Genomic DNA, 24,632 nt, shown 5'->3' with positions numbered 1-24,632 from the left:
GTTGTCATTAGGGCTCAGGCATCATCATGGCTTTGGGATGAGCACAAGGGATGGGTAATGGATAAGGTGCACGGTCCCAGGAGCAGCAGGAGAGGTGCTGTGTCTGCAAGGCCATGGCTACACATCAAAGTTGGTTCGTTGATCAGGAACAAGAGAAGAAAACAATGTCAGAATCACCCCCCGCCTCCACTAGCCAAAAAAATCCCCTGATACCATGATCCCTCTCTTTTGGGCACTGCCAGAATACCCTGAGCAGCAGGAACAGGGGCTGTCTTGGGAAGCCTGAAGGCTCCCACCCTTTTCCCTTAATTCTTTGATCTGTTGCAAAAGTCCTCAGGAAATGTGTTCCTCTCACTCAGCACCTGAGCCCCTCACAAGGGAATGAGGGCAGACCATGTCTGGGCAGAGCCCCAGTCACTCCTGAACTGGGTAATGGGATATTTTATTCCTCCCTGTTCACCAGGAGCCTGGGCACTGCCAGGAGGGCTCTGGAATTACTGGGTGATTGGGCAGCAGCCAGAGCCCAACCCTCAGATCTCCCTCTGTGATGTTCCCAGTCAGAGTTGAAAGGTCTCTGGGCTCTTCTCAAAGGAAGGGGGGATCCCAGTGGGCCACATCCATCCCCATTGGATGCTGAGTTCCTGGCCCAGATGGAGACCATATGCTGCCCCAGCATCACTGGAGCTGCTGCTCTCCCACGCTCCGGAACAGCTGGAGCAGGGCTGGGATTTGTCCCTGTGTCTCAAAGACAAGGAAAATCAAAAGCTTTACCTAACACTGAGGGTATTACTTGGCGTCACTAAACTGCTGATTTCTGCCTGTCCCCAGAACTGTCACAATGGTGGCTTGGGCAGCTGGATGGGCACATTGGGATTGGGCACATGGGGAGGCTCAAAGCCTAAAACCCCAGTTGCCTTTTCTTTACTTTTTCCCTGTGATTGCATGAAGGAACAAGGGCCCGACATGAACCGGGCGGGGCTGAAGGGCCGAGCCAGAGAACAGCTGGTGCAAACACCACTCAAGTTCTGCATCCCGAGCCCATCCCCGCAGATTTCCCTTCCCACCGCTCTTGATTCGCATCTGTGCAAACAGGATGAGCTACAAAACTATAAATAAAGCGTTAAACTGAATACCGCGGGCAGGAGGGAAGGGAAAAAATACATCCCAAAAAGTGGCTTTCTGGCCTCCCACGGCCGCCGCTCCTCCTGGCTCCCGCTGTCCCGCCCGCAGCCCGTCCCCGTCGCCTCGGGCCGCCCCCGGCCCCGCTGCCCGGGGGAGGGCACCGGGTCCCGCCCCGCCCCCGGGTCCCGCCCCGGGTCCCTCCCGGAGGAGGCAGCGGGATCGCAGCGCTGCGCCCGCCGCGCTCTGCCCGTGCAGGTACGGCCGCGCCGGGCGGGGACAGCGGGGACAGCGGGGACAGCGGGGGCAGCGGGGACAGCGGGGGCAGCGGGGGCAGCGGGGGCAGCGGGGCCCGGCAGCCGCGGGGGGACCGGGCACCGCACCGGAGGGGCTGGCGGGATGCTCCGGGGGACTTGGGGGAGTTTGGAGGCGGTGTGGGGGGTGTGTCTGGGGGTGCTCAGGGGCTTTGGGAGGAGCGCGGGAGGGTGCTCTGGGGGTGCTCCTGGGGTGCGCTGGAAGATGTTCAGAGGGATGTTTTGAAAGTGCTCAGGGGTGCTCCAGGATGCTCCTGGGAATGTGTGGGAGCGCTTTGGAGGGTGCTCCAAGGGTGCTCCTGGGTGTGCTCCAAGGATGCTCAGGGGGTGCTCAGGGCTCTTGGCCGCTCGCGTGGCTGCCCCGGGGCAGCATCAGCCCTGGATCACTCGGGACAGGAGTGTTTGCAGAGCACCCCTGGCTCAGGGGTGGAGGCACTGAGCGTGGCTGGGCAGCTGGGAGAGGGCAGGAAGGCTCCGAGCCCTGGTGGGACCCCCAGAGGTCACCGTGCGAGGGCTGGGAAGGGCCTCCAGGCCCTGGGCATTGCAGTGGAAGTCTCCAGAGTTGTGTTTAGCCTCAAAGCCGAACCATAAAACCCTGCCCAGCCTTGAAGATGTGGCTCAGCCAAGCCCCAGCCCAGCCTCCGGGCTAAGCGTGGTCTCCCCCTCCTGCCTGCAGCCTCTCCCCATTTCCCTGCCGGCGTTCCAGCCGCCCGGACGGAGCAGCTCCTGGCACCGTAACTCATTGCTGGCTCTGGCCAGGGCTGTGCTCGGGTTCCCTGTGTCCCGAACGGGCCGGGAGCGGAGGGCCGGGGAAGGAGAGGAGGGACGGGCAGCGCCTCTCCCTCGCAGGCAGCATCGCCTTTCCACAGCCGTGCACGCTGCCAGGGCATTGCTGAGCAGCCCAACTCTGCCGGGACCAGGCGTGCCCCGGGCAACTTTCCTCGGCTCCCAGAGTCCAGCTGGTGATTTCACACAGGCCTAAGAGCTCGGGCTGTGCTCCGGGAGAAAGCAGGAGCAGGGAGCAGGGAGCTGCTGCGGTGGGGTGCACATCGCTGAGATCGCTGGAGAAGAGGCTGGGTGGTCCATGAGGAGGTCGGAGAAGGCAGAACGTGGGTTGGATAATCTCAGCTGGAAGTTCAAGTGAGTGCAGGATGGAGGAAGTGGTGTTCTGGATGCTCTGGGTGTGATGTTCACCATTCAGGGATGGAAGTGGGTCTGGATTGTGCAGGGATCTCTCATTTTCCTGACAGCTCTGGGATGTGACACCATCAGGAAGGGTTTCCCTTGTCCAGAGCCACCCCAGATATGAAATATTTTAGCTGTGTTGCCCAAATGAAATTGGTGAACACCCAAAAACATTGCTCATGCAGGGCAAGGGTAGCGACCACAGCAATGGCAGAGAAGGCAAATTATGTAAAAATATCAGCATTTGCCTTTGGACATGTTTTGCAGTCTTCCAGATGGTTTGTGTTTGATTTGGGATGGGCTAATGGGAAAAGCTGATTTCTTAAATGATTCCTGAGATGGCAGATGAGGAGGGGGAACCTGTAACCTCAGGTTAATCACTGATTATTTGTCACTTTGATTGCAATATTTAAAAAATAAATATATCTGCTGAAATGACAGTCAGCCCGATGAGCAGCGACCTGGCTGGGGAATCTGTGCTTGAGGAGGGATCAGTGAATGGATTCATCAAAACTGGAAGAGGAGATGTCAGGGAGCCTGTTGCTGCTGTGGGCTCTGTCAGACTCCTGGTGCAGTTTCCTTGTGAACAGGAAAACCATGGTTGCATTCGGCTCCTCTCCAGAAGGTCCTGTTGTGAGGAAGGTTTCATCTCCCAGGTGTCACCCCCTCATGCAGTGCTGGGGCTGTCCCATTCCCACATATTTCTTTTCCACCAAGCAGGAGTGCTGCGTTGCTTCCCATCAAACAGCCTCTGGCATGGGAACCTTTTGGGAGGGAGAGGTTTGGCCTCAAAGCATTCCTTGAATCAGGAGCGGTGTTGAGATCCTGGGACACAGCTGCTGGATGAATACAGGCTCATTCACGAGCTCGGTGCTGATTCAGGTCCCTCCCCTGGTGGTTTTACAGCTGCCAGATATTTTAAAAGTCACATTTGTATCACTGTGTGTTGCAGCCCAACTCACCAAATCTTGGGTCTTTTCAAGGAAGCTTTGGGAGCAGCCACAGGGATGAGCGTGGCCCCATTGATGAGGGGAAAAAAGCCACTAGGGAAAGTTATTGTATTTTCCACTTGGTGCCCTGTTTGACAGGGGTTATGTGACTCTGCCTCACTCCAGAGCAGTGGGATGCAGATTTTGGTCAATAAAACCCTGACCCCAGCTCAAGGGGTGTGAAGGAGCCCATGGCTTGGGGCAGAAATCCTCACAGTGACAATGCCAGGGGAGAGCAGTGGGGAGGAACCGGCTGCAGGGAGCTCCTGCTTCAAAACCCTATTTATTTTAGACCTTGGTGGAATTCATGGTTTGGGAAGCCTCAAGTCCTGCCCATCCCAAGGTTTAAACAGCACAGGAAAAAAAAGCACCTGAGGAAAAAGAAGGTGGTGTCATTATCAAGATACACTGCCCAAATGGACAATTTGATGGAGTCAGAAATGTGAAATATGGTGAAAACCCACCCAGACAGAGAGGTCCCCATCTTCCAAATGGGAATATCTTAAATTCATCGTTGCAGCCCGTTCCTCTGCCCATCAGGGTTGAGTGTGGTGCAAGTGAGAAAGCTGAAACTACACCAGCAATATGTGGCTGAGGCTTGGTCAAAAACCTGGAGGAAAAACCCCAAATGGGTGAGAGGTGGGAAATGCTGCTCCAGGGCTCCCAGCTCCCGTTATCCACACAGAAATCACCAGCAGAGGAGGGAGGCGGCACGTCCATCCTCTCTGCAGTCCCAATCGATGAGGAGGGTGGTTTCAGGTGGCCTGAAAAAGAAACGTTCCTGTGTGAAGAGGTTTTTAAACCTGTCAGGAGTGTGATCAATCCAAGTCTTGTTGGCTCGGGTCAGAAATCGATGTGAAATGGCTCCGTGTCTCCGTGGGGGACTGCGGTGGTTGCCCAGGGAAGAGGAGAGAAATGCAGACAATAGGGTTTTCCTAAAAGCACCTAAAATGTCCCACTGTCTTTCACCATGTGGGAGTTATTCAGTATCATGGCAGCAAAGCTTGACTTGTCCCAAGGTCAAGGAGGTGGAAACCAGCAGCTTGGAAGAGACCAGAAGCCATAGCATGGCTTCATTGTTTTCCCTCAAAACTTGTGGGATTGAGGCAAAAAGAATAAACACTAGAAACGAGGCACCTCAGATTTTTGTCTGCCTTCTGACTGTGCAGCACTTTTGTTTCAGGGCTTTGGGTGATTGGCTTTTTTGTGATCACCTGGCTCTGGGAAAGGAGACTTTAGGGAAAACATCACAGTTTTCAAGGCATGGGAAAAAATCACGAGAATCAACCAAAGCTTTTGTAAGTCTGTGGCTGGAATGAGCTGAAGGTCAGTCGGGAAAGAGGTTATCAGAGGAGGGGGTGAATGTGATCGTTTTCCCCTCCTGGTAAGCCGTAAAAGAGGGAGAGGGTTTGGATATCTGATACCTCCAGGTCTGACCCGTCTCTAATGGAAATGCTGGCAGGAAGTTCACAACATTTATTAGACAGCAACGAGCAGCTTTAATAAAATCAGGGAACGGGGCCTGAAATGGCTGTTTAAGTACCAAGAGTTGCACACCTGGGGGTTGCTGAAAGAGTTTGGCTTCTTTATTAAGTGGTGCTGGGTTCATTATTCAGCTTCCTTGTGAACCCTCTCCTTCAAACCCCGGGGAGGCCCCACATGCCTCCAGGATGTTTTCCATGCACACTGCCCCCGGCTCCAGCCCCATCCGCCTCCTCCTCCTCCGCTGTTTTTTTTGCAGAGAGGGTGGGAGGCCAGCCTGGACCTCTCCATCATCAGCCACAAGCTGATGAGTTGCAGAGAGAGCTCGTCCCTCTCCAGCACTCACAAATTGCTTCCAGCTCCCAACTCTGCTCTGGAGATGCCCTGGGCAGGCAGCAGCTGAGGGAGTTTCCTCCTGGGGTGCGATAAGATCCCGGTGCTGTGGGGTACCCACTGTCATCAGCCATGTGCTGAACCGATCCACTGGCCCCAGGATGAAGGCTCTTCCCATAAGTAACAGGTTTTGCATCCCTAAATCCAGTATCACCTCCTCAGCACGTGCTGTGGGTGATACCAGTGCAGAGGGAAGCCTGCCCCGCATGTGTGGTGGCGTGGCTGCAGGCTGGGATGGATCCAGCGTGGAAACTTTTCCTCCTGGTTGCTGTTGGGTTTATAGCAGTGGCTCAGGCATTGTCTGGTCTCCCCACGTTAATTTTGGATCTGCTCAGCTGCCTTCTGTCCCCTCAAGCAGCCCTTCCAAGGGATGCTGCGGGGCACAGGACCACTGGCAGAGCTGTTTTGTGTGATGCCAGACACATGTGGGAAGGTGGCTGATGGACTTCTGGGATTCAGATCTCATCCTGCAGGAACCCTGCTTGCTCTCACTTTGGGAAGCCTCGTGACAACTCCTTGCAGTGCAAACCAGGACTTTAAACTGCTTTTATTTAGCTAGGTATTTATTTAATCCCACAAAGTTTTCAAACCTCTTTCTTTTTCTCCTGGAGGGAGACTCCTTCCCGCGGCCGTGCCGGCCGGCAGCGGATCACAGCGCAGATCCCACCCGTGTGCATGTCCCCAGCAGACTGGAAGTGGGTTATTTTTCTTCCTTTGCAGTGAAAACAGAATTGAAAAATCCGTACAACAAATATTCCCAGAGAGGCCGTTTTTATTCCTGGTATGTCCATTTGCAGTGATAGCTCAGCTGGTTGTTGTGCAATCCAGACCACCGGGATGGAGCAGGTTTGGGTGTAACCCTTTGGGTGCCGAGGGTGAGCTCTGTCTGTGGGTCACTCTGAGGTGATCCTGCCACTCTGCTCAGCCCTGTGAGGCACATCTGGAGTGCTGTGTCCAGCTCTGGGCTCTTCAGGACAAGAGGGACATGGAGCTCCTGGAGTGGAGGCTGAGGAGATGAGGAAGGGCCTGGAGCATCTTTCTTACAAGGAAAGGTTGAGGAGTTGGGCCTGGTCAGTCTCAAGAAGAGGTGACTGAGAAGGGACCCCGTCCATGGATATTAGTATCCAAAGGGAGGTGTCAGAGGATGGACCAGGCTCTGCTCAGTGGTGCCCAGCAATGGGACAAGAGGAATGAGCACAAACTGATGCCCAGGAATTTTCACCTGAACATGAGGAAGAACTTCTTCCCTGTGCAGTGACCGAGCACTGGAGCAGATTACCCAGAGAGGCTGTGGAGTTTCCCTCACTGGGGGTATTCCAGACCCATCTGGACACAATCCTGGGTAAGGTGCTCTGGGATGACCCTGCTGGGGCAGGGAGGTGGGACTGGATGATCTCCGTTGTCCCTTCCAACCTGAGTCGCTCTATGACGGATCCGTGGTGGAGAGGAGAGGGGGTGAGGCCCAAACCTGCCATGCCACAGGGATTCTGTGTGGGGAGGGGAAGGCAGCAGCCCTGCCAGCATCCAGGGAGGCAGCAGTGGTGGCCAGCAGGGGTGGATGGGATGGCTCTTGAGCCACTTCAGGGCCGTCTGGTTCCTCTCATCCATGGGAGCAGCTGGCAGAGCAAAACCCCCCCGCCAGCTGCGGTGCCTGATGTGAAGCAGCAGCAGTTTCAGGCCATGACCTCAGTTCTCATGCCTGGGAGACAATCTTGGTGAGCCCCTTCCCCACTTCCCCCCCTGCAGCAGCCCCCCTGGGCAAAGCGATCAGAGGCCAGATGTAAATCCATCAAGTACTAGCCCATAATTAATTAATTTGCATGTTTTGACTCCTTCCCCTCATAGCTCCCGATTAAAAGCTTATTTAAGGGGTCGCAGACTTCTTCAGTTGCAGAGGGATTAAATCTGGGAACAACTGTAGGTCGTATGTGGGTAATTGCAATGAGGAAATGCTCCAAATTAAAGCTTCCTGCTAGGTCTTTCCAGTGGGAAAACCAAACAATTCTTTCAGAATGACTTTAAAATCAGCATCATATAGAAATACTTGTATTTTTTCCACCGTGCTGCTTTGTCTGGAGAGCACGAGCAGCAGAATGCGCTCAGAAAAGACGCGCAAGCGTAACTAAAGCAGAAGAATCCAGCAGAAAATGAGCCAGCGTGCTCTGGAGTTGGTTTTGAACCTCAGGCTCAGTAATTGCTTGTGAAAGCAGAAAGCCATCGACACCGAGTCAGGCCCCGCGCGGTGTGGGATGGAGCCGCGTGGGAAAGGCGGCATTTGGGAAAGGCGGCATTTAGCCGGCTGCTGAAATTATTTTTCATTCCTCGGGTAGGAAGTTTAACCCATCCGTGCCTCGGGGAGAGCTGGCAAAAGGACAAACACTGCTGGTTCTCTACGCATCCAGATACTCTGCTTCCTGCAAAGGCAAACCTTGCCTGCTTTTCTTCAAAGTTAATGTGTTAAAGTCCCGTTTGGGGGTTGTAGGGAGCTGGAGCAGCGCCAGCAGCTCTGCTCTCACACAGTGACAAGATGTGGTTTTCCTCCCTAGCACGAGATTTGGGTTGTGCTGCTCGTTCAGCGATGGGAAAGGTGCTGGCACTGCTCTGTGATGGGAGTCCCTGGTGAGAGCCCCCAGCAGAGCCCCCGCGTCCCAGGGGATGCCTCCACTTCCCAGGATTTTCTTTCCCAGCCCTGGAAGAGGTTTGCAGCCCGGGCAGTGAGTGAACCCCTCGGCCTTTGCAAGCATGAGGTTGTTGCAAGTTCAGTGCGGAGACTGAGGGATTTGTCCCTGTTGCCAGCCTGGAGGGGCAGCAGTCCAGGATGCCCGAGGGGAATGCCAATGCTGGAGCTCGGGACAGGCTTGGGACGGGCACCCTGCCCATCACTGAGCCACATGCCACAAGTACCCTGCCCAAAATCACAGAATCACAGAACGGTTTGGGTTGGAAGGGACCTTAGAGCCCTTAAATCTCGTTCCACCCCTTGCCATGGGCAGGGACCCCTTCCACTATCGCAGGCTGCTCCAAGCCCCGTCCAGCCTGGCCTTGGACACTTCCAGGGATCCAGGGGCAGCCACAGCTTCTCCGGGCAGCCTGTTCCACGTGTCTGCTCTGCCAGCTGGAAGTTTGGATGGATAACCCCAGAGCCAAGGGCTGGAGAGTTTGATACGGAGAGTGCCACTGTCCCCCCCGGGAGCCCGGGGACACCGCGACATCCTCTGCCCGTGCCGCCGTCATTCCCCCTGCCCATCCCGTCCGGCATCTCCCGGGGCTGCGGATGGCCGGACACGGCGAGAGGGGCCGGAGCTGCGGGGACAAGGGCGGGGGGCTGTGTCTGCTCCGCCGGGAGGAACTGGGGACACTGAGCCCTTCTGCAGCTTCCCCCCAGCTGCCGCCTGCGAGCCGCGGCAGCCGGCTGCGTTTCCTCGGGAGAGGCGCTCATGGAATTGCTAATGCTCCATCCAGCCCGGAGGTGCAGCATGCGGAGGGCTGCAGCCGCAGCATCAGGTACAGCAACAACCCCGCCGTTAATTATTGACTCTCCTTTCAATTATCAGCCCTGATAAGGGAGAACCCCCGACAGCCCAGGCAGCACTCGGTGCTCTGTGTTTTCTGGGAAAGATAACTACTAAGTGGAAAAGTCACTCGTTTTATGCACCGGGATTGAACTGTCCTCGCAAAGGTCATCCGAGAGCCGTGGGCTGCTCTATTGGAAAATCAATCCCTCTTTTGTGCTTCTTGGTTTAAACTTGTATTTGCTTTCTGAGCAAGGTCACAGCTCAGCTGACCAACTTTGTAGCTGCTGGAGCAGGCTGGGGCTCAGCCACGACGCGTTTGTGCTCCGAACCCTTCGCTGCCGGCTCTGGGCACGGGAGAAGATGCTTTGGAGGGAGGCAGGAGCTGCTGCTCCCCGGGGGGTTTGTAGGTGCCAGCGGGAGAAGGTAACATGACTAAATGCTTTGCTAACCACAGTTTTTCCTTTCACCACAAAGTGCTGGAGCCGCTGCTGCAGTGCAGGAGAACAGACAGGCAGAGCTCAAATAATGTTGTGTTACAGCTAATGAGACTGTGCTAACTTGCTGGTGGATTATTTTGTTAATTTATAGGCTCAGGGTTAACTGTTTCCCAGTTAAAATTACTATCAAGACGCTCTGGCAGAATGAATTTTGTGTATATTTATGGTATGTGGTTAATTTGTAATTGAAATGTTTGGGGGTGCGATGGTGCTCTCCTTTCTCCTGGCGGGGGTGGATGGGGGAGCTGCTCACATTGCCTGGCAAGTGGGATGGAGTGAAAGAGGGGTTAAATGTGAGTGTAAAGAGCCAGTGTTTGAGTCCAGGCTGGTTAAAAAGACAGTACATTGTCCCTGCAAACGGGCTGCCCCAGGGAATAAAACCACTTCGCTCTGTGCGGTTGCCTTCTCACATATTTGGCTTCTCCGTTTCCATTTCTGTATGTATTTATTCCTGCCTTAAGAAAAACAGCCTAATTCCAATCCAGATTAATCCTCCCCACGGCCTCTCTGTGTAGCAAAGGTAAAAATCAGCAATGCATGGGGAGAAAAAGAAATGTTCTTCCATTTTATTTAATAGAGAAGACTCAGCAAATATAGAACCCGACAGAGGGTCAGCCTAACAGGTTTCAGAAGGATGGAGACCCACCTAAAAGTGTTGCCCTGCCTCAAATTATGGGCTGGACCCTGGGTGTCAGGGTCTGCTACTTCTGGCAGATGACTTCATGTTTTAATCTCATTTTTCTTAGGGACAGGCATGGTAGAGCAGCTGTGGGGTCCAAAGAGGAACATTTTTGGCTCGAAGCCATCTTCTCCATGCCTGAGCTGCCCTGGGGGGGACAGGAGAACATCAGCAAGCCGGTTGGGTACATTCAGCATCCTTTTACGAGGCAATTTTGAAGTAGATTGGTCAAAAGAGAGTAGTCGTAGTATCAGTTTGGGCTGCAGAGTTGGGACCCGGCCAGCTCATAAATGATCCAAATAGATGTAATTATCTAGATATTAAAAACCATCCTATTCACTGGCTTTTCCCCCCTCTTCTGAATAAATGACCTAGAAGAGGGGAGTATAACTAGTCAGGCTGTAGTTGGCTGCAGTTGGGAAATTAAGGGAAAGAAACAACATTTGAGAGAGAGGTTGGTGTTTGTTTTGGCACGTGCTGTTCATTGGCAGGAGGAGACAGAAGGAGCTGCCCTTTGCAGAAGCAGTGTGGTTAATTGGAGAGCATGTCAGGAGCTTTCCAGGAGTTCACAAGGTGCTGGGTGGGCATCAGCGTGACCCTCTGTGACCCTGCAGGAGCTTTGGAGAGCTTTGATGTTCTCCTTGGGCTGGGACCTTCCTGACTTTCCATCAGGGCTGTACATCCACCATAAACATGCCTACCTGATTGACAGCTAATTGTTTCTTTAAAAGGTAACACTTCCAGGGATGAGGCAACACTTCCAGGGATGAGGCAATGTCCTATGGTAACAGTACAGCAGGATTTGACTTCATTTTTCATCTGGTCTTTGGTAAAGGTTGGCTGGAGCCGCTTCATGGGGAGCTGAGGCAAAGCTGTGCACGCAGAAAATGCGTTCAGACTCTGGTGGTTTGGTCCGTGAGATGGGTGTGAGCTGGGGCTGGCTCAGCACAGGCTTTGCACTGCTCGGTCCTGCCCTGAGAATCTTGCCTAACTCAGGGATGCACTGGAGGAGAAAGGATGGACTTCCAAGCGGCTGTGGGACTGTCTCTGGCCAGGAACCAAACTGAATACTGTAAGGAGAATCATAAACAACCTACTGTTCAAGAAACTCCCACTTCATCCTCTGTAGCAGAAATTAAAACCAGACCTTCTCACTCAGAGCGTTGTTGTCCTTCTCACACAAGCCAGGGAGCCTCCTGCTGTGATGTCCAACTGCCCCAACCTCCTTCAGCCTTCCCTGCCTCCTCCCTGTGCCTTTCTAAAGGGCCTGGAGGAGAGAAGTTTCACCCAGGACCTTTCTTGGTTGTTCCCAGCCTTAATTTCTCATGCTCCAGGAGGGTCTCACCCCTGTCCACATGATGGGAAGGAGCTGGAGGGCAACAGAGCCCAGGAATGATACAAAGATCTCAGTGCTGGCTGGGGTAGATACCTGAAGTTGTTCCCTGAGCTGAAAGCAATTTGTCTGTGGTTCAGTGCAATTTGATGCAGGTTCTTTTTAACAGTAGGGATGTGCTCTGAAGTAATGGCTGTCATTTGAAAGAGATTCAACATAAATTCTGAATCTCTGCTTATTGTGGATTAAAAAAAAAAGGCAAAGCAGTCATTTCTGTGTGTAGTTTATACCCCTGTTGTCAGGGATGTTATATCATGTTGGATATCTCCAGCTTACAGGAGTCAGTGGAGAGTCCCTGTGCCATCGATCTCGAGTCATCTCAGATGTCTGTCTGTCCTTGCTGGCAGTCAAAGGCTCTGTAATGCAGGGGATGTTTTACAAGGACCAGCTCCCCGGGATGTGTCTGTCAAGCACAAGTTGTTGCCTCTGGAAAAGGAGCTATTGATTTCAGCAGCTTCAAAGCCTTTGGACACCACTGGGCTGCAGAAGATGGGAAGTGGGAGGGGGGTGGACTGGGAAGACTTGTAAGGCTTTAAGGAGAGATGAAGTTCATATGGTTGAGCTTTCTTTTATTAAATTAAAAGTATCCATTTCTTTTTTTTCAAGGGTGAAGCGACTCCTCAGCCCTTGTCAGAAGATGTTTAAGTGACAGCCCAGCTAGACCCCACCATGGAGAAGACAGAAGGTATGGAGGCTATGGGATGTTCATTTGTTCATTTATTCCTTGAAAAAAAAACCCAACCAAGCCCTGGAGTAATTTCCTCACCAGAAATACTGTAAATAACCTGTTCTCTGTAGATGTGGGGCCAAGAGGTAAATAATGCATCATTTATTATTATGCAGACTTCCTAAAAACCACAGCAAAGCAGGTCCCAGCTGTAGATCAGCACATATTTGTCCTCCCGTGCTCTGGGACAGATCCCAGCTCCCACCCTCCAGCTGTGCTCCTGTGCCCTGTGATGACCCCAGTGCTGTCTTCCCTCTGTCCGTCCTCTGACTTCCATGTGCTGCTTCCCACCCGAACAGCACCTGCATCTCAGTGATGCTCTCTGATGAGCAGCACCAAAATCCATTCCAAATTGTCCTGGTCCTCTCCAGCTGCTGCACCAGGATGGAGACAGAGGGGTCAGCGATGGGCCCTGGTTCCTTCTCCTCCTCCTCCTCCCTAAGCCCAACTTGTTTGCTCAGAGGTGCACAGCAGCCCAAACCACTGTGGTTTCAGGGACTTGCTGCATAAAGAAAATCATCAGTGGTGCAGAAATTTAACTGTTTGGGCTCTCAAGGTGGAAATTTGGGGGTTGTGAACGTTTGCAGGCTGGAGATGGCTGTGTTAAGCTGTGTTAAAAGGGGAAGACTCGGCAGAGAGCTGTTGTTTGCCTGTGCTGGCTGTGTGGGCAAACACAGGACACCCATTTAGTGGTGATTTGCCTCAATTAAGAGCTGTGCTGGGAGCAGTGAGCCGGTCACCTTGGGATGCACGTGTTCTGCATAGCTGCGGCTCTGAACGCCCGGCTGGCGCTGTCTGGGTCCAGCCTCTGCCTGGATCCATCATTTTCAAGGAATAATTTGTGACCTGGCGCTTGCAGGTGAAGCGAGGCAATGATTTTCCTGCTTGGTGCGCACTGCTTACGCCACCGAAAAGTTCAAACCAAACCAAAAGCCTTGAAAAATGTCATTGTCATAGACTGGTCCCACCTTCTGTTATTGAGCTGCATTTGTTATCCACCAGGCAGCTCCCTATACCTACACAGACACGTAGCACTGCCTGCAAAACCTGCTGTTTTCTTAATTGCCAATTAGAGCCATGATTTCAGCAAATTTTTGGCTTCCTCAGTGCAACAATTACCTGATGCACCTCTGGAAAAGCAGATCAGAGCTTGGCGCGTGTCACTGTGTCTCTGCACAGCTTCACCACGAGCCTCCATGATAATGAGCTGCAGCCCCTGCCTGCCCAAAACTGAGATGAAAAGAGAAAAAACATCTCCCCCTTGCTCTAAACAATTTTTTTTTTTTTTTTCAAAATTCAGTAATTCCTTTTTTACGGGTTGTTTCAGCAGAGGGCCAGCCACCCAACGGGGAGAGGGAGCAGCCCCGCGGCCTCCCCTACTCCCTGGAGACGCCCTACGGCTTCCACCTGGACCTCGACTTCCTGAAGTACGTGGATGACATCGAGAAAGGCAACACCATCAGGAGGGTCCACATCCACCGCAGAGCCAAGCAGCCCAAATTCAGCACGCTGCCCCGCAACTTCAGCCTGCCCGAGAACGGCTCCCGCGGCTGCTCCACCGCCGCTCCCAGCAAGAGCTGGACCTCGACCTGCTCCTTCCCGCAGCGAAAGGCGTCCCTGGGGGAGGAGCCCCCCCGAGCCCCCCTGCCCGCCGAGGCCGCGGCCGAGGAGCCGAGCTACCGGAGGAAAGCGCTGCTGGCGGAGACGCGGCGGCAGACGGAGCCGGGCCGGCCGCAGGCGGAGCCGGGCCGGGCACAGGCGGAGCCGGGCCGGGCACAGGCGGAGCTGGGCCGGCCGCAGGCGGAGCCGGGCTGGCCGCGGGAAGTGCTGTGGGCGCGGCCGCAGCTGCTGCGAGCCTCCAGCATGCCCGACGCGCTGCCCCCCGGCCAGAGCCCCCCGGCAGTCCCCTCACCGCTCCGGACCCCTCCCCAGCACTGCCCCGACCAGGGCGGCTCCGAAAGCACCTCCCGCCCCAGCTCGGACAGCAGCGCGTTCACCCCGCCCCGGGAGATGAGCTCGGAGCAGGACGGCTCCTTAGGGCATCCCGGCGGGGTTCTGCCGGGGCTGGGCCCCGTGCAGCCCCCCTGGCAGAACCAGCAGCTGCAGGTGGTGATGGAGAGCGGCGGCGAGGAGGGCGATGCCGCCGATGCCGCCGTTGCCAGCGGCGGCTCCGACGTGGCCAAGGGTGAAGCAGCACCAGCGGCTGCCCTCCAGCTGGCAGAGGAGAGCATGAACCCTGCAGAAAGGGGGCTAAGTGTGAGTGAGGTGCATCTGAATGTGCTGCAGGAAGGCGAGGAGAGGGATGTCCGGGCTGGAGGGGACAAGGAGAGCGGTGTTCCGCAGGCTCCTGACGCTGGAGAGCCCGGCGGGGTCGCGGCGCTGAAGCAGCAGATCGCTGACCTGGAGGAGCAGCTGGGCAAGAAGAAAGAGGAGCTCGAGCAGGTCAGGGCAGTGCTGGAGCAGCAGGATCATGAGATCCAGGAGAAGGAGAAAAGCATTAAGCTGCTGGCCAGCTCCAAAGCTCAGCTGGAAGAGCAGCTGTGCCAGGAGAAGTCCAAGGAGGCCGAGCTGCGGTCGCGGCGGGGCAGTGGGGCCCTGCAGTGCCTCGATGCTGCGGTGAACACCGAGCTCTCACAGGTGGCAGGGCTCAGGCAGGCCCAGGACAAAGGCATCAACGTCAACATCCCGCTCTCCACCAGATCCATCGGCTGTGGTGTCCACAGGGCAGACAACGTCCATGCACAGGCCGTGGAGCTGGGCGCGTGGAGGGAGCAGGGACTGGCAGACGCTCGAGCAGAGGGACGTTCTGGTGAGGCTGGCATGGAGGCTGGACTTCCTGCTCCGTGCTTCACCCAGCTGCAGATCCACGAGCACCCCAGTGACGACAACCAGAACCACCGGAACAGCTGCGACTCCTTTGGCCCAAAGGCAGCCGGAAGCAAGGCAGGCTTTGGAGAAGATAAACCTCGGGAAGGGCTGGAAGAGGAAGGTGCCCCTGGCCATGAGGACCTCCCGGCTGTTGACCCCATTGGCCAATATGTAAAAAAGATCCAGGAGCTCCTGCAGGAGCAGTGGCTGTGTTTGGAGCACGGGTACCCTGAGCTAGCCAGCGCTATCAAGCAGCCGGCCTCCAAGCTCAGCTCCATCCAGAACCAATTGGTTAATTCCCTAAACTCCCTGCTCTCTGCCTACTCCTCACAAGGGCCCGTGGATAAGGAGAATTCCAACATGCACTATCAACAGTTGGGTAAATAATACTGGCATAGGCTTTGATGTGTCCGGGCCAAATCTTTTCCCATTTATTCCAGCGTGGAGCAGGGGGGATGTGGTGGAACAGTTGTTGTCAGTCAGATCAGGAACAGTCTCGCCTAAGCATGATGAGAAAGGCAAATCTCTGCACATCACAAGTTATGGATCTGACATGAAAAAAAGCGAACAAAGTGATGTAGGAGCTCATAAAGCAGTGGCTCATTTATATGCAGGATCAGCTTCCAAAAGCTGCCACACTGGTGGCTGTTCCATCAAACAAACATTCCTTTTATTTGGATTGCACATCTCAGTTTGCGAGAATACGGGGCTGGTGCTCATCTGGGGTAAATCAGCATGGAGTTCTCCAGAACCCAAACCAGTCAAACTGAGCGACCAGACTGGGAAGAGACCTGTCCCCACTCACAGACCTTCATCTAAAATAATTTTAGCTTATATGAAGATGGGAATCCAACGCCTGTTCACTGGGGGAGGGAGGGGGCTTGCAAATAGATAAGTGACTTACTCCTTATAAGCAATATATAGACACTGTTCAAAGTCCAATGGAAAAACTCATCCATGTAGTATTATAGCAGGTTTATATAGGAAATTTCCAATACATTACCACTGGGGAAAAAAAAACAAACCCAAACCAAAACAGTATTACAAACGTAAAATCTACTTATATTCATAGGACAAATACATAATTCCCAGTCACTTCCTTTATATTCCCAGTCACCTGGAGATGTTTGAGACCTGTATTTAAAGGTGGTAGGGCAGGTTCAGGTTGTGGCCAGCTGCATCTGTAGTTCTGCAAGACATCAAAAGACTCTCATAAGATGAAGTAAGATGCTTACGGTTATGATTTGTAGCTTGTTGCTAGAGATGGGGAATAATTATTGCTAATTATGGCACATCTGCTTAATTAATCTATTATTTTGTATTTTGGTAGAAAACTCTCCAACCACAAGTCTTAAATCCATCATGAAAAAGAAAGGTTATGGTTTCCATGCAGGAGGCAATGGGACCAAAAAGAATCTCCAGTTTGTTGGGGTAAATGGTGGGTAAGCATCTGTTCAGAAGATCAAACTGCCTTTTAACGTGGAATGTCCTCTGTATCGCTGGAGAAGTCATTCCTTTTCCCCCTCTTTTCCCCTCCAAACCTCCTGATTAAAAGGCCAGTTGAAATGGAGCCTCTTTTCTCCCTTCTTTAATCCAGCACTCTGAGTAAGCTGTGAGTAACCCCGTTGAGAACAGGTGGTGGTGTGTTCAGAGCAGTAGGGGACACACTGGGGACTGACACTCTCTGCACACCCATCTCGTGGGACTTCATCCAAAACCCAGCTGGGGAAGGTGGGAAGATTCCATGGGAAGATTCCCTGGGAAGATTCCCACTGACTTTGGTGGGTTCTGGAGGAGGCCAGCACTGCCTGGGTGGGCACGCTGCCACTAACCTGCCCCCACGCTCCAGCAAAGCCAACAGCAGTTGGTTCAGGGCCTGGGAAAAGACTTTTTTGGTAAATAAGGAATTACCTTGGGGTGAAGGAAACTTTAGGTTGTGCTCCCCATTCCAGGTGTGTCCAATATCTAACACTCCCTGTGAGCTAAGCAGGGGCAGCATCTCCTGCTGAGGTGTACGTGTGCTGGCATGAAGAGTGCAGGACACGTGTCACTGTCCCTGGGCTGGGCTGTGTGTGCCAGTCTGGGTGCTGCTTTCTGCTCACATCCTGCTCCTCTGACTTCCCAGCTGCTGGGTTCATCAGGAGTTCCTCACTCTAGTTGTGTACAGCTGCTTCTACCAAATGGGTACGACTTGTAGGGAGTGGAGGAGTCTTGATTACTTTGAGGAAAGTTTTGGGGTCTGTCAGGGTGAAATGCTCTGTTTTGTGGAAGATGTTATTAATGCTTTTAGACAGCCAGAGGAGAGATCTCTGTCAGGGCTGCTGGAATGGTGGATTCAGCCTGTGCAAACACAGCTTTTGTCTCGTGCTCCTCGAGGTTGCCAACACCACCAGTCCCTCCTTGCTACAGGGGCCGTGCTGCTGGTGGTTCCCTGTCACCGTGCCAGCAGGGAGGCAGCTCTCAGCCCCTGCCTGGGCTGTGTGTGATGGACATCCCTCCAAACCCTGAAGTAACCCTGCCTGCTGCTCATTAACTGCTTCTGTCATACTCCTGCTGCTTACGGAGCCAAACAAAGACTAACCCCGACTATGGCTGTGGCTCAGACCTTTTAACTTGCTGCTTGTCACTCTGGGCTTCGCCCAAGGCCCATTGGAGTCAATGAGCCTTGGTCAGGCCCCATCAGGGGAAGGAGGGAGTAACATGTGGTGTCCTCAAATAGCTACGAGACGACATCAAGCGAAGACACGAGCTGTGACGACAGCGCATCGGATGGTGACACCGAGGCCGAAGGCAGAGCTGGTGACGTGGAGCCCGAGCAGGCTGGAAGGGAAAGCAAAGGGACTTCCTCAGGGGAGAAGTGTGAGGATGATGATGAGCAGGAGGCATCAGCAAGAGCAGCACCCTGCTCTCAGCACGAGGCTGACAGGTAACCAGGACACCAGGTGGTGACCACGCCGTCTGTCATGGCCGCAGGACACGGTGCTGCAGGGCTGGGCTGGGACTTCTTCTGCTTGGTGGAACAGCAGTGCTGACCTCTGCAGACAAGGGAAAAGGCTTTAAAGAGCTAAATATTTTCTGAGTTACTGCAGAATCTAATGGGGATTGATTCAGGCCCTACACTCCACACTGAGTCATGGCTGGCCAGTTAGCTCATTTCTCCCCTCTCATGGAAGGTTTTTTGGTGAAGTTCTTTGCAGATTCAGGAATAAGATTTTTTTTTTCCCCACCTTAAGGATTTTTGTAATAGATGAAGTTGACCACACAAATCTGTGACTCTGGGCTTAAACCCTTATTTAAGTGCTTAACCTAAAATCTGTGTCAAGTCAATGGGACAATTTGTGTCCAGTAACTTAAGCAAGTAAGTAAGTGTTGAACATATTCCAGCCTCATCTGCCTGTGTTCTCCTACCTGGTTCAATACCTCCTGCAAGTCCTGCCCCATGGTGGATTTACAAAAGTCTTTTCCCTTTAGGTGCAAACCCTCTGAAGATTTCCTCACCGCCTGCCAGCTCCTCAGTGAACACCTCCCAGAAATCAGGAGCACAAGCAACAAGCATCTGGTACAGATATTCCCCAATCCCGTTTCAGACACAGTTCATGCTCTGTTCACTTTAATAGATGAGATTATCCCCATGGCACATTGCAGGCTGTGCCCTGGACAGCTTTGTGAGGAGAGGGGGGTGAGGTGACATCTGAGTCAGCTTTAGAACAGCCAAAAAGAGAGGAAAAGGGGGGGAAAAAAAAGAAGATGAAGGCTTTGTCTGGTTACTCATCCAAGTTACCACAGGAAATTCCTTTCCCCCTCAAGTTATAGCAGCAATCACAAACCCACAAGCTAAGTGCTGGCTGGGTGGTGCCAGGGTACGCAGGAGTGTGGCAGGCACCGCTTCGCAGGGACACTCACGGTGACACCTTGGTGTTTGCAGCGGCACGTCCTCGGCTCCATCTCCCAGGAGTGGTTCCAGGTGTCCAGCCACAAGTCTTCCAGCCCGCAGGTGGTGGCAGCGTACCTGGAGGCGCTGGGGGACATCCAGCCCCAGCTGCTGGAGACGGTGGTGAACCTGCCCGACAGGAACGGCAACACAGCTCTGCACTACAGCGTGTCCCACTCCAACTTCCCGGTGGCAAAGCTCCTGCTGGACACGGGTAGGAATGGCCACTCTGCCCAGCCAGGGCCTTTGTTGGGCAGGGGGTGGGAATGGCTCTTGTCACTGGGTTGTGGTCCCGTGAGTGATGGCTACACAGGGAACAGGGGGATGTGAACAGTCCCAGACATGGCAAGCATTGAATGAGGTCCAGGGTCCTCCCAGGGAGCTCAGTCAGGAGCTAAAGGAGGTGGCACAGAGGTGGGGCTGAGGACCAACAGCCACCTCCCTGCACAGGACCCATCCAGAAGGCAAACAGGGGCCCAAGATCCATCCAAAATACAAGGATAGGGCCGAGGTCCATCCAGGAGACCTGGCTGACCTCACGACCAGCATTCTCCCCCATAGCTCAGCCCTGGGCCCGTGGGTGTAGTCAGGGGTCCCAGCTGAGGCTCCTCAGGGACATTAAGCATCATTAATGCCCTCACACATCTTGGGGGCTTTGCAGCCTGACTTTGGGGATGGCTGAGGGTCCCTGTATCCAAAGGGATGTCCCTCATGGCCCCAGTCCAGGTGGGATGGGGGGTTCCCCAGCTTCTTGCAGCAGCTAAAGCCACATCATGGCTTGGGGCAGGAGGATCAGACCCCTGAGAGCATAAGGAACCCCCCAGTGCCGCAGAAAAACTCCCATGTTCAACTATTGAACTTTCAGCTCGTGTTGCAATGAAAGAACAAAAATCTCAGCTGAGCTTGTACGGGGCAAAAATGTGCTCGTGCTCTGAGAGAATAGAGGCACTTTGGCCTTTTCTCATGGGCTGGACAATCCATGAAATGTTTGGGAAATGGCAGATTATCATACACATCTATAACCCGATTGTTGCCGCAGAGGCGTAGGGAGGGAAGGGTTTGAGGCAGCTGGTTCCCCAGGGCAAGGCTGGACCTGAGCCCTCACCCTCAGACACGGCTCATTCCTCGTGGTGGAGCTGGAAATGGGCTCTTCGAAGTGAAAAATGAGTGAAATGGGGCCAGGATGTTTTCCACGCCCGTTGGGTGCCGGGCGTCTCTCTGCTGCTCCCTTGCCACGGGAGCCAAAGCAAACAGCCCACAGCTCCAACCAGCATGTGCTCGAGGCATTAATTATCCCCCTTTAACTTGTATTTGTTGTGGTCTTCAAAGCTAATTGAGTTGACCTCAACAGTTGTAATTAACTGTAGCACCAGGGGCCGTTGGTTTAATGCTGCGCTCAGAAGCCTCGATATTTAACACCAATAAATCCCCGTCCTGTATCATCATGGAATAACTCCTGTTCCTGGGAATGTAACATGCCACACGTTGTATGACTGCCTCTTTCCCTTCTGTTCCCTCTGGGTGATCCATCATGGGCTGGATCCATCCCCTCCAGGCGTGTGCTGCCTGGACCTGCAGAACCGCGCCGGCTACACGGCCGTGATGCTCACGCCGCTGGCGACCCCTGAAACCCACCAGGACATGGAGGTGGTGATGAGGCTGCTGAAGGAGGGGGATGTCAACCTGAGGGCCGCCCAGGTGCGTGACAGGAAACAGCTGGGGGAATAATTTGGGTTCCCTGCGCTCCGTGGCAGCGCCAGGCTGAGGCTCGGCAGCAGGTCGCAGGTTGGAGCTGCTGCTTCCCAAATGTTCCAAAAGCAACCTCAGCTAAGTTGCAGTGTGGCCACCCACCAGCTCCCTGGGAAGGGGTGCGACAGCTGGGGGAAATGGAGGGACTGAAAATGACTGAACATTTTTCAAACAAGTTTTTCTGAGGTAAAAATCAGAAGTGACAGCAGGGAGGAGCAGTGGGGGGTGAACCCCAGAGCATGGGAGCCCCAGGCTTGCTGGTGAGCTTCATCAGAGTCACACATTTTGTTCTCAGGGATGAGGGTGCCCTCATCCATCTCTGCTCCCAAACTGCTGTAAAAGTTAGTCCAGATCTGAGTTAAACTGCCCAGGAAGGTTTGGGGGGACCCACATTTGGGGACAGCTGGGCAGTTTGTCCATGCTGCTGCAAGGACCTTCCACAAGTGAACGTGTGTCTCTCACAACACCTGCTGAGGAGCCCCAGTGTGATTTAATAACAACATGCAATAGGGTGCAATATTAGTAGGAATTATTATCATAGATGTACAATGCAATAATAATATGCAATGTTGTGATATGTGGTTATGGGATGGGGGTTAGTGGTGGGCTTGGCAGCGCTGGGTTAATGGCTGGACTCAGTGATCTCAGAGGGCTTTGCCAATCGAAATGATTCTATGATTCTGTAAACGTATTATTATTAATAATATTATTATTATCATCATCATCTCTGGCAGTCAGAGTGAGCAGGGCTGTGGGAGGAGGTGGGCAGGGGGTGCTCAGCCTGTCCCTGTGACCCCGCAGGGAGGCCAGACCGCGCTGATGCTGGGGGTGAGCCACGAGCGGGATGACATGGTGCGAGCCCTGCTGTCCTGCCAGGCCGATGTCAACCTGCAGGACGAGGAGGGGACCACGGCCCTCATGGTGGCCTGTCGCCAGGGCAACGCCGACATCGTCAGGCTGCTCTTGGCCCAGCCTGGCTGCCAGGTCACGCTGACCGACAAGGTGAGGCTCCAGCACCAGCACAACCTCACTGCACCAGGGGGGAAAAGTCAGCTGGGATCATGTGCTCCAGGCAGCAACCCCCCGGCCGCTCCCCCTTTTAAGTGAAGAAGTGCAATTTCAGTCCATTTTTTAAATCAGGGAATCACTTTTAGGAGGGTACCCCTGGTTTTGGTGCATATGGGATGGCTGTGACAGCATCCTCTGTCCCAGCCGTAGACTGGGCAGGAGCACTGGTGTAATCCTAAAAAAAACCCAGATGAAATCCTGGACGTGTGGAATCAGCAGAGCTTCAGCTCCAAGAAATTAGCAGCAATTAACTCCTCCCTGAGAACGAAGCCTCTCCGTGGGGACGCGTGGGACGGGGCCGGGCTGGGAGCGGCAGGGCCGCTGGAAATTCCTCCTGCTGGGCCACAGGGCTGCGTTTGGAATTACGGAACTATTTTCTAATTAAACTATAATTTTATCTGAGACATGCAGGAGGGCAGCGGGGCCAGGCAGAGGCACAGCTGGGCTGTGTTTGGTGCGGTCGAGGCCCAAAGGGTTTGCGGGACGGTGACTCACTGTAAAGCAGGGAGGAAGGGGAGGGAGGGAAGGAGGTTTTGGGGATGGAGCAGGGATTCGGGCGGTGATGTCTCACCTCCTCTGTCCTGCAGGGCGGTAACTCGGCGCTGTCACTGGCACACGGGGACATCGCTGCTCTCCTGCGAGCCCACCTCGAGCTCAGCCCGTCCCTCTCGGTGTGACCCAGCGGGGAGAAGCCAGGACGGGGAGCTGGGAGCAAACAGCTCCTCCCCGAACAGCCCCGCCGTGGCAGGGCCAGTACCGCGGGGTCACGGGGGAGCAACCTCCCTGCATCATCTGAATAATGTTCCCTGTGTCTAATTCTCCTCATTCATCCCACTCACACCCCTAAACTGCGCCCAGTGCCACAAACAACTCCAGACTCTCCTACCCGCCCCTCCCGGTGTAGATTTGGCAGGTGAGCAACCAAAAGGAATGAGAAAAGCACATTAGAACAGCAGTACTTAGTCTTTTCCAACCTGAGGTTGTGAGTGTCCTTTTAATTGACTACTTAACTGTATCTCATTTAACTTGTAAGTTTGTGTCCTAATATTTATTATCAGCTCTTCTGTAAGTAGTGGCAGGCAGTGATTACTCAGTGTATGTAACAACAAACACAAGCTGGATGGATTATGGAAAGCACAAAATCCTATTTATGTTTGCTTATGCGGGTCTGATGTAAGAATTAAAAATTAATGCTCTAGGAAAATATTTGAGTATGCCAGACCCAAACACACAGACATTGTTTTGCCTGGATTTGGAATTACCATATGGCTCTTATTTTTCCCTAATTAAGTTTGAGCTAATGGGGAAGCGCAGCCCATTGACAGGCTCTGCATCACGGCAGGGCGGAGCAGGGCATTCCAAGCACTGGAAGATCCCAGCAGATTCCCATCACAGGGTGTGTTAATGCTGTCCAAGAGCTCCGTGGAGTGGCTTTGCTGGCAGATGCCTTTTGGACCAGTGTCTGCTCCCTGCTTCCCCTCTGTTCAATTTTAATATTCCCAAAATCCTCCTGTAAAGCCAAGCCATGATTTAGCTGCTGGAATTGGGTCTCCCCCACCACGGAGCAGCCACAGGGTCCAGCATCACCTCAGATCAGGGTTTTCTCTTAAATCCCTCTGCTTCTGACAGAGAGGGGAGGCAGGGCTCAGGCCCCACTTTTCCAAGCATCCTTATTTTGCTGCATCAGGACCCACTGGATGCTCTCCCCTGGCTTTGGTGGAGCTGGTGTGTGGCAAACCCAGATCTCCCTGATTAGCTAATTGCTCCTTTTTTTTTTTTTTTTTTTTTTTTCTAACTAAGCAGAAGTAAATTCCAGACCACTTTGGTCGTTGTTAAGTCAGTTCACATCCTGACAAAATGTCTCTTGAGCTGCCTAGAGCCCCCATCCTTGCAGGGAGGGGAAAACAGCCCTGACCTCTGTTTTCCGTGGAAATCTGCCATCTGCTCAATTTTCTTTCCTTTCTTCACATTTTCAGCCCAGAGCATTCACTATCTCAAACTTCTATCTGCCTTTTTTTAAATCTATATCCCAAAATGCAGTTGCCTCCTTTATGTACAAATAAACTGAGTTAAACCTTGCCCCGTGTGTGCTCCTGTCCCCATGGCTGTGGCTTTTCTGGGGTGACTTCACAAACCTGCACAGCACCAAACCAGCCATTTTTGAGGTGTTTCTTCAGATCAGTGACACCCCCCCACCCCCAGGGAGGCCCCTGCACAGACATGGCAAGGTGGGATTTTTTTTGCAGGAATTCCTCCACTCTGTGTACAAAAGCCAGCACGGGCATCTCTGTCAGGCCCCAGCTGCAGACAAAAAGAGCCGTAACACCATTTTGTGACAGTTTTCACTGAGGTTTTTTTCCTGACAGCTCTGGATCTGTGCCTGCAGAGAGGAATTTCACTCTGACTCCTGCTGCTTCCCTGAGGAAGGGGAACGTTCTGGCTTCAGCAGAATAAGTGAGGGAGATTTTCTGCTAAGGATCAGGGTGGCTTTGGGAAGTGCCTGCCTCCTTCTCGATTTGGGGACAGGGAAGTTGTTTCTGGGGTGTGCTGCAGCTCTGCAGAGAGGCACCACAGACTTTGCTGCCTTCCCCTGCCCCCCTCCAATCCCCCTTTCCCTCCTGTTCCCATCCCTGCAGCCCAGGCTGGTTGACTGCATCCCCAGCATGTTTATTTTCATTCCTTTGCCTCATATTTCCTCTTTGCCTCTCAAACCATCTCCCCAG

The 24,632-nt window shown here is 53.6% G+C and overlaps 1 protein-coding gene across 5 annotated transcripts; it reads left to right on the top strand.

Moving 5' to 3' along the window:
* Positions 1–1,265: 1,265 nt before the first annotated feature.
* KANK4 (KN motif and ankyrin repeat domains 4) lies at positions 1,266–23,988 on the top strand. 5 transcript variants are annotated; one of them, XM_042030864.1, is made up of 10 exons: positions 1,266–1,377; positions 12,173–12,251; positions 13,624–15,540; positions 16,492–16,603; positions 17,881–18,087; positions 18,633–18,720; positions 19,087–19,306; positions 20,648–20,790; positions 21,643–21,843; positions 22,497–23,988. In XM_042030864.1, the coding sequence occupies exons 2-10, from the start codon at positions 12,236–12,238 to the stop codon at positions 22,584–22,586; spliced, it is 2,994 nt and encodes a 997-aa protein (XP_041886798.1). In that variant the 5' UTR covers positions 1,266–1,377; positions 12,173–12,235; the 3' UTR covers positions 22,587–23,988. The 5 variants fall into 5 exon arrangements, with proteins under 5 accessions (XP_041886798.1, XP_041886793.1, XP_041886795.1 ...); XM_042030859.1 differs by having other exon boundaries at positions 13,621–15,540; XM_042030861.1 differs by lacking the exon at positions 1,266–1,377 and adding an exon at positions 1,792–2,573 and having other exon boundaries at positions 13,621–15,540.
* Positions 23,989–24,632: the final 644 nt, after the last annotated feature.

The sequence above is a fragment of the Corvus kubaryi genome, unplaced genomic scaffold, assembly GCF_017639235.1.
Source record: "Corvus kubaryi isolate FWS band 111438036 unplaced genomic scaffold, C.kubaryi_AGA036_p1.0 37334, whole genome shotgun sequence".
Taxonomy (NCBI): Eukaryota; Metazoa; Chordata; class Aves; order Passeriformes; family Corvidae; genus Corvus; species Corvus kubaryi.
Note: the sequence above shows the minus strand (reverse complement) of the source record. Positions and strands in the feature narration are given on the sequence as shown.

Excerpts from the sequence above, each read along its gene's own strand:
- KANK4 (XM_042030859.1), top strand. Across the intron at positions 18,088-18,632 it reads TCTCAGCACGAGGCTGACAG|GTGCAAACCCTCTGAAGATT; the intron begins GTAACCAGGACA and ends TTTTCCCTTTAG. Across the intron at positions 20,791-21,642 it reads TCAACCTGAGGGCCGCCCAG|GGAGGCCAGACCGCGCTGAT; the intron begins GTGCGTGACAGG and ends GTGACCCCGCAG.